Here is a 13,349-nt window from a genome sequence, read left to right as displayed (position 1 = left end):
AAACTTTCTCACTGACAGACTCATACACTCTTAAACCCAACCGTTTAATATGACTCGAAGATACAAACGACTGAGAAGCCCCCGAATCAAACAAAACAAAGGTATGAGTACCATTAACAAGAAAAGTACCGGTGATAATGTGAGCATCCTCCTCAGATGCCTTCTTCTCCATCATGAATAACTTTCCACTGGTCTTCTGTCCACCTCCCTGGACAGTACTGGCTGATGTGGTCGGCTTAGCACCCGACCCTTGATTGTTGTTGTTGTTCATTGGTGGTTTCTGATAAGAATTACCGCCGTTGCGGTTGCCTCCACTCTGGTAACTCTGACTTCTCCGGTTTGGCCATGATCCAGCCGGCCTATTGCTCGCATAGCTCTGCGCAGGTCTCTGGAAAGTTCCCGGTGCACTTGTGCACTCATGTCTCTTGTGGCCTACACCACCACAGCTATAGCAGGTCACTCCCCAACTACCACTCATACTTCCACGGCCACGCCCAAAGGAAGCCCCAAAGATCGAACCCCGACCTTAAGAAAACCCCTTAGACTGATTGTGGTTGCCTTTCTTGTGATTAGATTGGCCACCACCCTCGCTCTCAGACTTCCTCTTCTCACCACCTGACCTCTCCTGAGCCATCCCCACCAACCTCTCATCTCTCCCAGCCCTCTCATAAGCTTCCTTAACATTAGTAAGGACTCCCACGGGTAACTTATCCATAATCTTAGGTGTCAACCCTCTTTCAAACCTCAATGCCAAATTCTCCTCGCTCAAACCCATATCCTTAGCATACCTAGACTTATCATTGAACTGCCTATAGTACTCGGCCACAGACATCTCAGCGGTCATCTTAAAACTGTTAAACTCCTCTCTCAACTTACTCCTCACATGCTCCGGTACGAACTCCTTTCTCACAGCCCTACGAAACTCCTCCCAAGGTATAGCAGGTAAACCTTGGTTTGTATATATCTCCTTAGCACTCACTTTCACTGTATCCCACCACTTGCCAGCTGCCTCCCTCAGATAGAACGCAGCCTGTTCCACCCTCATCTCATCAAGACAATGAACCAAATCTAATATGTTCTTCATCTCTCTAAGCCAACTATCAAGAAGGTTAGGCTCCCCAACTTCCTTGTACTCTTTCGGGTTAAACCTCACTATATAGAGGCTGATTTTAGAATGATCAACCTCCTTCTCCTTATCCTTATCCTTATCTTTCCCCACAGTCTTTAAAGCCTCTGTAAGAGCATCCTGATGCTCCAACATCTTAACGATGTCATCTATATTCATAAGCTCAGCTCTCGCATACAAAGCAGTCTTCTTAGGCGGCATCTTGAAACTATATCAGAAAAGGGGTGGATATAAACATACGCACTAAACCTCAAAACAAGAAAACACGCTGCCCAGACCCCTACTCGATCGAGTTCCCAAACACACTCGATCGAGTAACAGGCTACTCGATCGAGTGCCCAACATACTCGATCGAGTGCCCCAACATCAGACCTTATACAGACCTTCTGATCTCTAACATACTCGACCGAGTAGCTAGGCTACCCGATCGAGTGACCCCCTACTCGATCGAGTGCCCTAGGTACTCGATCGAGTGCCCAAAAACACGATTCTGGACTCAAAATCGTCAAAAACCCACCCGATCGAGTCAGTCCCACTCGATCGAGTCATGCTAACTCAGAAACGCTACCCGCATGCTATGTCATATGCTAACATGCTAAAACTTTATAAAATCAACGTTATAACATAACTAAATATACAATGCTACGCATCCTTTCATACGATTCACGAAATCATTATATCATATTATTAAACGCCACATTGTAAACATCCAACATGTTTTCATTCCATCAACAAGTCTACATATATCATTAACCTTTCTTTCGCATTCTCAACTTTCTACTTCAAACATCCAACAATTACACACACTTCATCACGTTCTTACACAAGCGAACCAAACAACACATACGACCCTGACATACACCCCCCATGTGACCGGTTCAAAATTGTAGGGCAAGGTCGCGACTTTAGGACGTCTCCCAAGCCTTTGCATTAGCTCCTACAACTTTTACCCCGGGTTCATTTTAATTGACTCCCTATGTTCATTAGGTTCATTGGTTACAAGTTTCAGGATCGTCGCTCTGATACCATTTGTAACAACCCCATACTCCAAGTGCCTTACCAGGACCACTCAGGTATGAAAGTATTACCATCTCGGTTACCCGAGGCAATGATAATCAAATAAACAATGAAGAAACAACGTTTAAATATAAATACTTAGTGAAGAGTTACAATTCTCAAAACCAAACCAAAAGTGTAATACATCTTCTCAACTGACTGTTTACTGTTCTAATTAAAATGTAAATAAACTACTAAGCTACAGCGGAAGACTCCTATCATCATGTCGTGGCAATCCCAGCTATCCCAGTACTCATCTCAATACCTGCTCAATATCTGCTCACCATCCCCGAATGGATCACCGCAGGTTTACAAAACAACAACCGAGGTCAGTACTAATCACACAACTCAATATATCAACAATAAGATAAACAGACAGCTTAACTGTCACACACACACAATCACGCCAAATCCAATCATCTCAATCACTGACTGTCCACTGGACCAGCCCTGCCAATGGGGGACCGCATCCGTACCCACCAAATCCCCGCTCCACATAGTGAGCGATAACCATGTCCATTAATGTGCACATCCCTTCTGTGGCGGGTTCCACAGAAGGCGAAACTAGGGCGTGAAGCCACTCCCGCAAGTGACCCCACTCAGCCGAGGACACGCCTCGAGAACCATAGACAACGATCACAATCACAATCACAATACAATTACTATATCAAACAATCAATCTCAACACATCAACAATCATCCCATTATGGGACTAATACTGGGTAGGAAATCCTACCTGGAAAGCACACTATCAGACGGTCTCTACTGCTGTATCAAAAAGCTTCCTCTATGAAACCTCCTCCTATCATACAACATACAAATGCTACCAAATCACATACTACTCATAAACCCCCAAATCCCTATATTAGGGTTTAACCAAAATAAAGGAAAGACAACAAAAAGGGTACATAGATCTTACCCTCGACGCAAGGATCTCAACGGTGTAATCAACGATTAGAACCGACCTTCCAAACTCCGGGAATTGCTAACAATGCGATTAGGATTAAGAACTTACTTGCTTTCTCTCTTAAACAGAAAACTAGGTTTTGCAAAAGTGTTTAGAATAGTGACGACGAAGGTTATATATCTTAATCGCATAATTAACAAAACCCGAGAAAACTCCCCGTAAAACCGGCTACTCGATCGAGTACCCAAGATACTCGATCGAGTACCCCCCCTTACTCGATCGAGTATCCCAGCTACTCGATCGAGTACCCAACAGGTCAGAAACTTTTCTAAAACGCAACTTGCCCTTACTCGACAGAGTAAGGCCTACTCGATAGAGTACCCAAAGACTCATAAATACGGAGTATTACAGCAGCCTATATTAATTCTAACCCGGTCGGCGATAGGATCAATTCGCTACACTAATTAATAACTTAAGCCTTAAGTTGATTAACTAGAAGAAGTACAATAATCAAACGACAACTTATATGATTTCCCTAGCAATTAATCAATTTTCCTCTTTTAATTAACCTAGATCCCCTTCATCCTAGATGAGGAAATTAGCTACGCATAATAGAAAGAATAACAATCATAGTAATGGAAAACATGATGAACAATAATAAGGATAAACAAGTAATTGAAATAATAATTGGAGAAAGATTAGAACAATACCGTAATTAAAGGCAATAGATCCGAACAATAATTAAACTAAACTAAGTATTTGAGAGAGTTTTCTAAGGTAGCTATATTAAACCTACTAAAAATAAAGCATAAATAACCTAGGGTACGAGTTTTGGTATTTATAGCAATACATAACCGACTTAAGGAAAGTTGCGGGAATTATAAAACTGGAAGGTTCCTCGATCGAGCCTAAGTGGACTCGATCGAGGAACTACTTCCTCGATCGAGCCAGGCCTGGCTCGATCGAGCCACCAAAGTTCAAGAACACCCAACTCTCGACATTGCAAAGTTTATTGATTAGGTTGGTTCCTCGATCGAGTCGAGAGTGACTCGATCGAGCATGAAGTTCCTCGATCGAGCCAAGGTTGACTCGATCGAGGCACCAATTTCCTGCTTCGCGCACTGAACTTCAAACGGCTGCCATTTCTTCGTTACTTGTCAAAAACAAGCGATTTTTGCGGCGTTGAAAAGCTAAGAAGAAAATCTGTTGTAAAACTCGATATATGGCTCTTAAAAATAGGCACTTATAATAAGAAGCTCTTTTCTTCGTGTTTTCTTCTTAACTTCTCTTCCTTCATTCTTATGGATTCTCGTGCCATGCTTCGTGTATCCCTTCATGCTCACTCCGCGATGCCCATTTCATTCCTTTGCTTCTCAAATGCATCATTCCTGCATTAAACATCAAAAGGCGGAAGTATCAACATTCTAACATAAAAGGCATGTAAATGATATAAACTAGCACGAAAACCGTATCAAAAGTAATTAAGGGGAGGCATAAATATGTATATAATTATGACTCATCAGGGTGTTTATTGGCTACTTCGACCATAGCAAGGCCTATAAAGTTTACAACAAACGAACCATGTTAATTGAAGAAAGTATCCATGTCATTTTTGATGAATCTAGTATGCTTGGATAGGTACAAAATGTGGAAGAAGACGATGATGATGATGATGAGTTCGAGATTGGTCTTGTTCGAAAGGACTTTGTGTTTGAGGAAGTGGAAGCCTTGAATAATGAAGCTGATTAGCAACAACCTCATGGGCTGTCACCTTCAAAGGAAAGCAACATTTCAGGGGGAACACGTGGTACACCTGCCACTGTTTCTTCTCAGGATGCAACAGACCCAACGACTGTTGCCTCCACCTCCAAAATTGAATCAACTCAAAACAGTGCTGATGAGGATCACTCTAAACAAAAAGAAACAGTCACTGAGACTGACACTGCTGAGGGGGAACAAGAAACCATTGTTCCAAAGAAGTGGAAATATCAAAGCTCTCATCCACTCTCAAATCTCACAAGCGATCTCAACTCTGGAATTCGAACAAGATCATGTCTCAACAATCTTGCTCATCTTGACGAGTATTGTGCCCACAATGCCTACCTTTCTCAAATCGAACCTGCCAATATAACAATCGCTATGACTGATGCTGACTGGTTTCTTGCCATGCAAGAAGAACTCAACCAATTCAAGAGGAACGAGGTATGGCACTTAGTCCGTAGACCATCTAACCGTACCGTCATTGGTACTAGATGGGTCTTTCGCAATAAGCTTGATGACTCGGGAGAAATCGTAAGGAATAAAGCTAGACTAGTGGTGGAAGGTTATAACCAACAAGAAGATATTGATTACGATGAAACCTATGCACCGGTAGCTAGACTTGAAGCCATACGATTACTTATAGCTTTTGCGGCTCACAAAGGCATTAAACTTTTCCAAATGGATGTTAAAACCGCTTTCTTAAATGGTTATTTGGAAGAGGATGTCTTTGTGGAGCAACCACCGGGTTTTAAGGACAATGATTTGCCTAACCATGTTTTCAAATTAGACAAAGCTCTTTATGGTTTAAAACAAGCACCTAGGTGTTGGTATGATAGGCTGTCTAAATTCCTTATTGAAAATGGTTTTAAAAGAGGCTCCGTTGACAAGACATTGTTCTTAAAGTCACAGTCTGCTGAACTATTGGTTGTCCAAGTATATGTTGATGATATTATATTTGATGCAACAAATGAACTCCTTTATGTATATTTTTCGGAACTAATGAAATCGGAGTTTGAAATGAGCATGATGGATGAGCTAGGATTTTTCCTTGGGCTCCAAATCAAACAATCAAAGGATGGAATCATGATCCATCAACAAAACTACATTAAGGAAATGCTTAAGAAATTTGGGATGACAAATGGTAGGTCACATGATACACCTATGGTAGCCGGGTCCAAATTGGACAAAGATGAACTCGGTAAGAATGTTAGTGAAAAGGTGTATAGAGGTATGATAGGCTCACTTCTCTCCTTGACCGCAAGTCGTCCCGACATTCTCTTTAGTGTTTGTTTATGTGCTAGATTCCAAGCAAATCCGAAAGAATCTCACTTTAAAGCCGTCAAACGAATTCTTCGATATTTGATTGGAACACAAGATCTCTACTTATGGTACCCCTTACATTGTCCATTTGATCTCATAGGCTTTTCGGATGCGGACTATGCGGGTTGCACTGTAGATCGAAAGAGCACCTCCGGAATTGCAACATTCTTGGGTCCTTGCTTGATTTTATGGGGCTCAAAGAAACAAAATACGGTAGCTCTTTCAACGACCGAAAGTGAGTATGTTAGTGCGGCACATTGTTGTTCTCAACTTCTTTGGGTAAGACAACAACTTCTTGATTTTGGTATTATTTTTGACTCCGTTCCCATAATGTGTGATAATACGAGTGCAATAAACATTCTAAAACCAAAAATATTGATATCCGTCATCACTTCATTCGTGATCATGTGGAAAAAGGACATGTTAGACTTATTTTTTGTAAGACCGAAAATCAAATTGCCGACATTTTTACTAAGCCACTTGCTAGAGAACATTTTGAGAAATTTAGACTAGAAATTGGGTTAATTAATTGTAACACCCGCGAATTTCTCATTTTGACAATTAAAATTTATTGAACCGTTTAATTAATTTATTTTATATTTTTAAATTATTTAATTTAATTAATTCATTTTAAAACATATTTTTTATTAAAGCTATAATCTTAAATCTTAATTTATATAAAAAAAAATACGTACTTTAGTCGGTTAGTAATAATAATGTAATAATATTAGTTTCCGTCTTAAGTTAATATAGACTCGAGAAATTATTCCGTCTAGCTATAGACCGTCACATTTCCACTTGTGAGACTAATCTTTTCTCGACCTATCATATATTGACAACACTCACTCTCTTGCACTCTTACTTAAACAATCATTATTATTATTATTATTATTATTATTATTATTATTTTTTTTTTTTTTTTGCAGAAAATGCAAGGGATCTTTCATTAATAATAAGGAAAGGATTACAGACCCACAAAGACCAAACAGCCAAAGAAGACAGCTACCATGTAGCCATCTTAAGAAGAAAGAAAAACCATACAAGCCTACTTAGCTAGATGATACATTCTAGTAGCAACAATATAGCAAATTTTATGACATAAAACCCTGGAATCAGTCCTCTTATCTTTGAAAATGCGATCATTACGCTCCTTCCATAGCACGTAGATAGTGCAAGCTAGCAAACATCTCCTCTGAACCTTCCCACGAGCAGCCCCACGGTTATACAGAGAGAACCAATTCAAAACCTGAGACAAAAGGACAGGAGGATCAAAATGACCCATCCACCTACAAACAGCATCCCAAACCTCAACAGAGAAAGAGCAAGAAAAGAACAAGTGAGCCATTGTTTCCTCCTCACTCTCACAGAGCACACACCTATTTGCAAAATAGAATCCCCTTTTCTGAAAATTATCTATCGTAGAAAGTTTATACTGGCAGGCCAAACTCCCAATAACAGCATGCTTTGGCAAGACAGCACCGTCATGGATAACCCTATACCAGCCAACAGTATCCCCTTTAGGCCTGATTCTATGATAAATCTGACTCACCTGAAACTTGCCATGTCTAGTACACTCTTCCAGCACCTCCTCCCCGGTTTTGGTCACCCCAGCAAGATGGACAAGCATATCTTTAGTGAAGAGTTAAGAACGATTAACACCTAAGAGGGGGAGGGGGTGAATTAGGTGTACCTTTTAAAAATTTTATTCTTAACTTAGTTAATTAACTACTTAAGCTAAGAATAAAGAAGTACAAGACTTGAGAAACTTAATTGAAGGTAAGTTCACAAGAAGGTACAGCAGTTCTATGTCACGGTATAGGTGACTGTGACACAGAACTTGATTAGGTACATGCGAGAAATAGCAAAGTGGAAGAACGTAAAAGTAAATGAACAAACAAACGACATTTTAAAAATTGGTTCAGCCTCTACTCCGAGGCCTACGTCCAACCGTTATTTTATTGCTTGTTTAGAAATTTACTCAAACTTACTAAACCCCTTACAATGAAAATAACTCGCCAACCTACTCCGGTTGCACTCAAACTTAAAGCTACTCCGCTTCAAGAGTTTATGGGTTCTATCTCAAGGTGTTACAGAATCTGGAATCTCAAGAGTTCACTTAAATGAACATGGAGATTACAATGAAGATCTAACACGAGAATCATGGAACAAACTCATCATGTCACAAAGACAAATGAATCGATACTTGGAGGTTTTACAGCTTTTTCGAAAAACAAGTTTTGAAGACTTAAAATCGAAAAACGTTTTGCAAACACTTGAAGAACAAAGCTTTAAATGCACAAATGATTTGCAAGGTTTTTACAATAAATGCTTTGGAAGTCTTAAGAAATAAATGTGACTAAGACACTCTATTTATAGTGGATTTAGTCTTAGGTAAGTACACTTTGAAGAATTAAATCCAATATATAAATAATAGCTTTGAGTGATGGTAAGTGTTAGACTTATAGGCTTGGGGCTTAAGAAATCAGAAAACTTAAGCTTCTACACTCAACATGTGACAATTTATCGAAATGGCAAAAAACTTTTCTTACTTTAGAAGTTTGACAAGTCTTTTTTGCCATTTTGGTAAAAGGTGTTTGCACAAATCTAGAGGCTTAGTCAAGTGGGCTTGTGACTCCAAAATTTCAGATTGTTTTCAAGTTTCTGAAAATTCAAATGTTTTACGGTTTAAAGTTTGCAAAGTTTTGACACTTAAAAACATTTGGACGAAAACTCCTCCGTATGATAGTACCGAAACCACGGACAACAGCGTGACCGTTGCATGGTTTTGCCATTACTTGACTTAAATGAGAATGTTACACTTACTCTTACATATATCGACTAAGGCTTTGGAAAGTATCATTGTCTTTGACTTCCTTGAATGACTTGATCATCTTGAATCATTGTTGAAAGTCCATTTGATTGCTTCATTCACTAATTATTTCAACTAAGAGCAAACAATCAAATAACAAGGGGACTTGGCATCATCAATCTAATGTGTTCTAACAAATTCCCCCTTTGATGATGACAAGTCCAAACATGTGTGATATTCCCCCTTAGCCCATGGTTAGTCGGTCTTTGGTCAATTTCAACATAAACATAATTAATAAACATGATCAAGGTATTCGAAAGGTGCAACATGTTTGGCCAAAGTAAAACATCTAATCATGGAAGCTAAGACATAATTAAGGTGAACGTTAGCCTAAGAGTTAGAAGATCACACATAGCATAATTTAAACTACTTCCCCCTCTTGACATCGTCAAAGGAGGAGAAAACATGTCCAAAAGGCAAGCAACACGATTAAAACACACGCAAATAGTTCAAGCAAGATAAAAGCAAACAACCGAAGGTGCAAGAGAGTGTCTTAAAACGAAACAAAGAGCCAAAGTGCAAGAGGAGAAACGGGTTAAAGAGGCATGAGTTTAGGAGGCATTCTGAAGACGTTCAAGGAGATCTTCATTCATGGTGCGAAGATCACCAACTTCATCCCTCAACTTACCCTGTTCTTTGACCAGCCGATTCACAATCCCAAGGAGCTCATCCAACTTGGCAAGGACCACACCCATTTCAACGGTAGAACCCACTGTAGAACCCGACTGATTTTTCCTTTCTAATTTGCCATTCTTGATCTCCAAGTTCATCCGAGAAAGAAGGCCCGGTGTCATCTCATCACTTAATTTCTCAATAGCAGGGCTTCCCTTCAACACCAACCCTTCCCTCATAAAAATTATCGAGAGCCACATACCATAAGGAACTACGGCATTTTTGTCAAAGTTGCCGCTTTGGAACTCAGTGGACATCTCAAGTATTCGGTGAAACATAAGGTGAGGAAGGTTAATGGGTTTGTGCTTAACAATGTGATGAATTAGGAGTATGTCAAGAAGAGAACATCTCCCACGGCTATTGTTGGAAGGGACAAGGTTACGAAAAACCAGGTTAAAGATGAACCGAATGGGTGCGGTTAATTCAAAGGCATATATGTTGGTAGGGCCATCATCATCATGAGGTCGAAGAACCTTCATGACCTGGGTAGAGGTAACCTCATCAATTTCACCCCAATCACGTTTTGGGAAAGAGGTAAGCCCGACATTACGAGATATCAAGACAAGATGAGTAGCAAGTTGGTCAATGGTTAGGACAAAGGGTTTCTGATTGATAAAGGCTGAGAGAGTTCCAGATTCAACATCCACCTTGACTGTTGCATAGAATTGGATGACTTCGGACAAATACATGGGACTATATTTGTCCAACAGATTCACCCAACCCTGTGCATACATGGCCTCTTTGAAGTATTTGAAAGCAAGAGATGTGTCATACCAGGATTTCTTATAGCGCCTTCCACTGTGGAAGCAACAAATCAGCATACCGTGACATATCTTGAAGATCTCCTCCGAGAGATCAAGAGAATTGAGATGGTTGAGGATATCATTCTTGAATGATTCGGCAAAAGGAGCAATGACAAGGTCCATGCATGTGTTGAGAGGCACCTTCTCCTCAATGATTTCATCCTCATTTATGCTCGGTAAATCCCGTTGATAACGAGCTCTTTTGGGTGCTTTTGATTTTGATCCGGATCCCCTTTTTCTTTGTGTAACCTTGGGTTTTGGAGGGGATGCCTCCGGGGTCACATCCTCGTCATCATCACCAAATATCTCAAGCATCTTCCTCTTGGACCGAGTTCGTGATGCAGGTTTGGAAAATAATGGGTCAAGCCCATCATCAAACACCACTGTGGCATCATCACGATCCTCAACATCAACAACTTCATAGTCGATTTTTTCAGCATTGGAATCGATTTCCTTTTCAACAGTGGAAGCCTCCGTTGCATCAATCTCACTCCTCTTATCCTTCTCTAAAGAGTCACTCACCAAATCCTTTAAGAGCACATCATCATCATTCTTCTCAACAGCGACATTACTATCCTCCTTCCTTTCCTTTCCGTCTGAATCCCTCTCATTTTTCTCATTTTCTTTTTCTTCTTCGATTTCTCTTCACTTTCTTTTTCTTTTCTCGATTTTTCCTCACTTTTTGATTTTTCTGATTTTTCATCACTCTCTTTTTCTTTGTTTCCTTCTTTTGATTTATCTCCATCAGGTTCCCCCTCTTTCAATTCACTTGAGTGATCTCCCTTTTCACTTGTTTCGACAACACCACTTGATTTTTGAATATCTTCATTCTTTTTGGTTCCCTTAGAACCGGAATCTTCTTCATCGGTGTCAATGTCCACCTCAGTATCTAATTGGAGAGAAATAGGAGGATTCCTACTTCTTCCTCCTCTGCCACGACCACCGCCCCTTTTGGCGGTTGTCTTCTTCCGTGCAACAGTTGGCTTGGCAGTGGCAGAGATGACTTCATCAGGTTTCGCAGCGGTTTTGGGAGCCATCTTTTTCTTGGCAATGTATTTTGGGTTAAATGAATTTCTGAGTTGAAGCAGTTCTTTTGAGAGTCTTGGAGGCATTTTAAGAGAGAGGATAAAAAGGGAGGTTAATTGGCGGTTTTGATTTTGGGAATCCGAAAAAAGGTAAGGGTGGTTGTTTATTTAGTGGGTAATAGGGTGTGTTTAGTGGAAACATGGAAGTAAATGAAGGGATGGTGTAATTATTCTAGGTGAAGGACGGTTGAGTGTTGGTAATGTGAGGCTAGGGTGTAGGCTTTTAAGTGTGATGGGACATAAAGTGATTTTGGAAGCTCAATGTAAAAACAACTCAAGTGCACTCATACGGTTGTCAGTCACATTTGTTCGATATTTGCATGCATTCTACCATATTAGCTAACATTTAATAACATGTAATTCCTCCCTCTAATCAATCATTGGAAAACGTAATTTTAATTTAGCGGTATGTCACCTAATAAACCAATTTCCGACCGAAGTCTTTCGAATTGTTCTCTTTCTAACGGTTTTGTAAGAATGTCCGCAATTTGATTTTCCGTTTTACAAAAGCTTAGACAAATATGACCTTTCTCAACTTGATCACGTAAAAAATGATGTCGTATGTCGATGTGTTTAGTTCGTGAGTGTTGTATAGGATTCTTTGATATATTAATTGCACTAGTGTTGTCACAAAAAATAGGGGTAGTCTCGAAAGTAAGGCCATAATCATGCAATTGTTGACGTACCCAAAGAATTTGTGCACAACATAGAGCAAAGACTCACATATTCGCGGCCGTGGATAATGCAACGGTGTTTTGCTTCTTCGAAGCCCATGAAATGAGACACGGTCCTAGGAAGGTAGCAATGCCCGAAGTGCTTTTCCTATCCAATGTGTCACCGGCATAGTCCGCATCCGAAAAACCTACAAGATCAAGTTCGTAGTGAGTTGGGTACCAAAGATATAGCCCTTGTGTTCCAATCAAATACCTAAAAATCCGTTTGACGGCTTTGAAATGAGATTCCTTAGGATTTGCTTGGAAACGGGCACAAGCACACACACTAAATTGTATGTCGGGTCGACTAGCGGTTAAGTAAAGTAAGGAACCGATCATACCTCGATAAATCTTTTCGCTAATGCTCTTACCATTTTCGTCCTTATCAAGCTTGTTTTTAGGCACCATTGGTGTAGGCATAGGTTTAGAATCAGTTAACCCAAACTTACTTAACATTTCTTTTAAGTACTTTTGTTGGTGAATCATCGTTCCATTTTCACATTGTTTGATTTGAAGACCAAGAAAGAATCCAAGTTCTCCCATCATACTCATTTCAAATTCCGAAGTCATCAAATCAGAAAAGTACTTATAAAGAACATTGTTAGTTGCACCAAAAATAATGTCATCGACATATACTTGCACAAGCAACGATTCATTTCCTTGTGACTTGATAAACAACGTTTTATCCACGGACCCACGTATGAAACCATTTTCCAATAGAAACTTTGAAAGCCTATCATACCAAGCCCTAGGAGCCTGTTTTAAACCATAGAGTGCTTTATCTAGTTTAAAAACGTGGTTGGGAAACTCGTTGTTTATAAAGCCCGGAGGTTGTTCAACGAACACTTCTTCATCAAGGTATCCATTTAAAAATGCAGTTTTGACATCCATTTGAAAAAGCTTTATACCATGAAAAGACGCAAAAGCTACAAGCATTCGTATGGCTTCAAGCCTAGCTACCGGTGCAAAGGTTTCATCGTAATCAATTCCTTCTTGTTGGTTAAAACCTTGCACCACTAGTCTAGCTTTATTCCTTA

At 39.9% G+C, this 13,349-nt stretch overlaps 1 protein-coding gene across 1 annotated transcript; it reads right to left on the bottom strand.

Annotated features, from left to right (window-relative positions):
* Nucleotides 1–7,215: 7,215 nt before the first annotated feature.
* Nucleotides 7,216–7,797, bottom strand: LOC141640761 (uncharacterized). The gene has a single exon (XM_074449445.1). The coding sequence runs from the start codon at nt 7,795–7,797 to the stop codon at nt 7,216–7,218; it is 582 nt and encodes a 193-aa protein (XP_074305546.1).
* Nucleotides 7,798–13,349: the final 5,552 nt, after the last annotated feature.

The sequence above is a fragment of the Silene latifolia genome, chromosome 1 (genome assembly GCF_048544455.1).
Source record: "Silene latifolia isolate original U9 population chromosome 1, ASM4854445v1, whole genome shotgun sequence".
NCBI classification, from domain to species: Eukaryota; Viridiplantae; Streptophyta; class Magnoliopsida; order Caryophyllales; family Caryophyllaceae; genus Silene; species Silene latifolia.
This window is presented reverse-complemented; position numbering and strand designations above follow the sequence as displayed.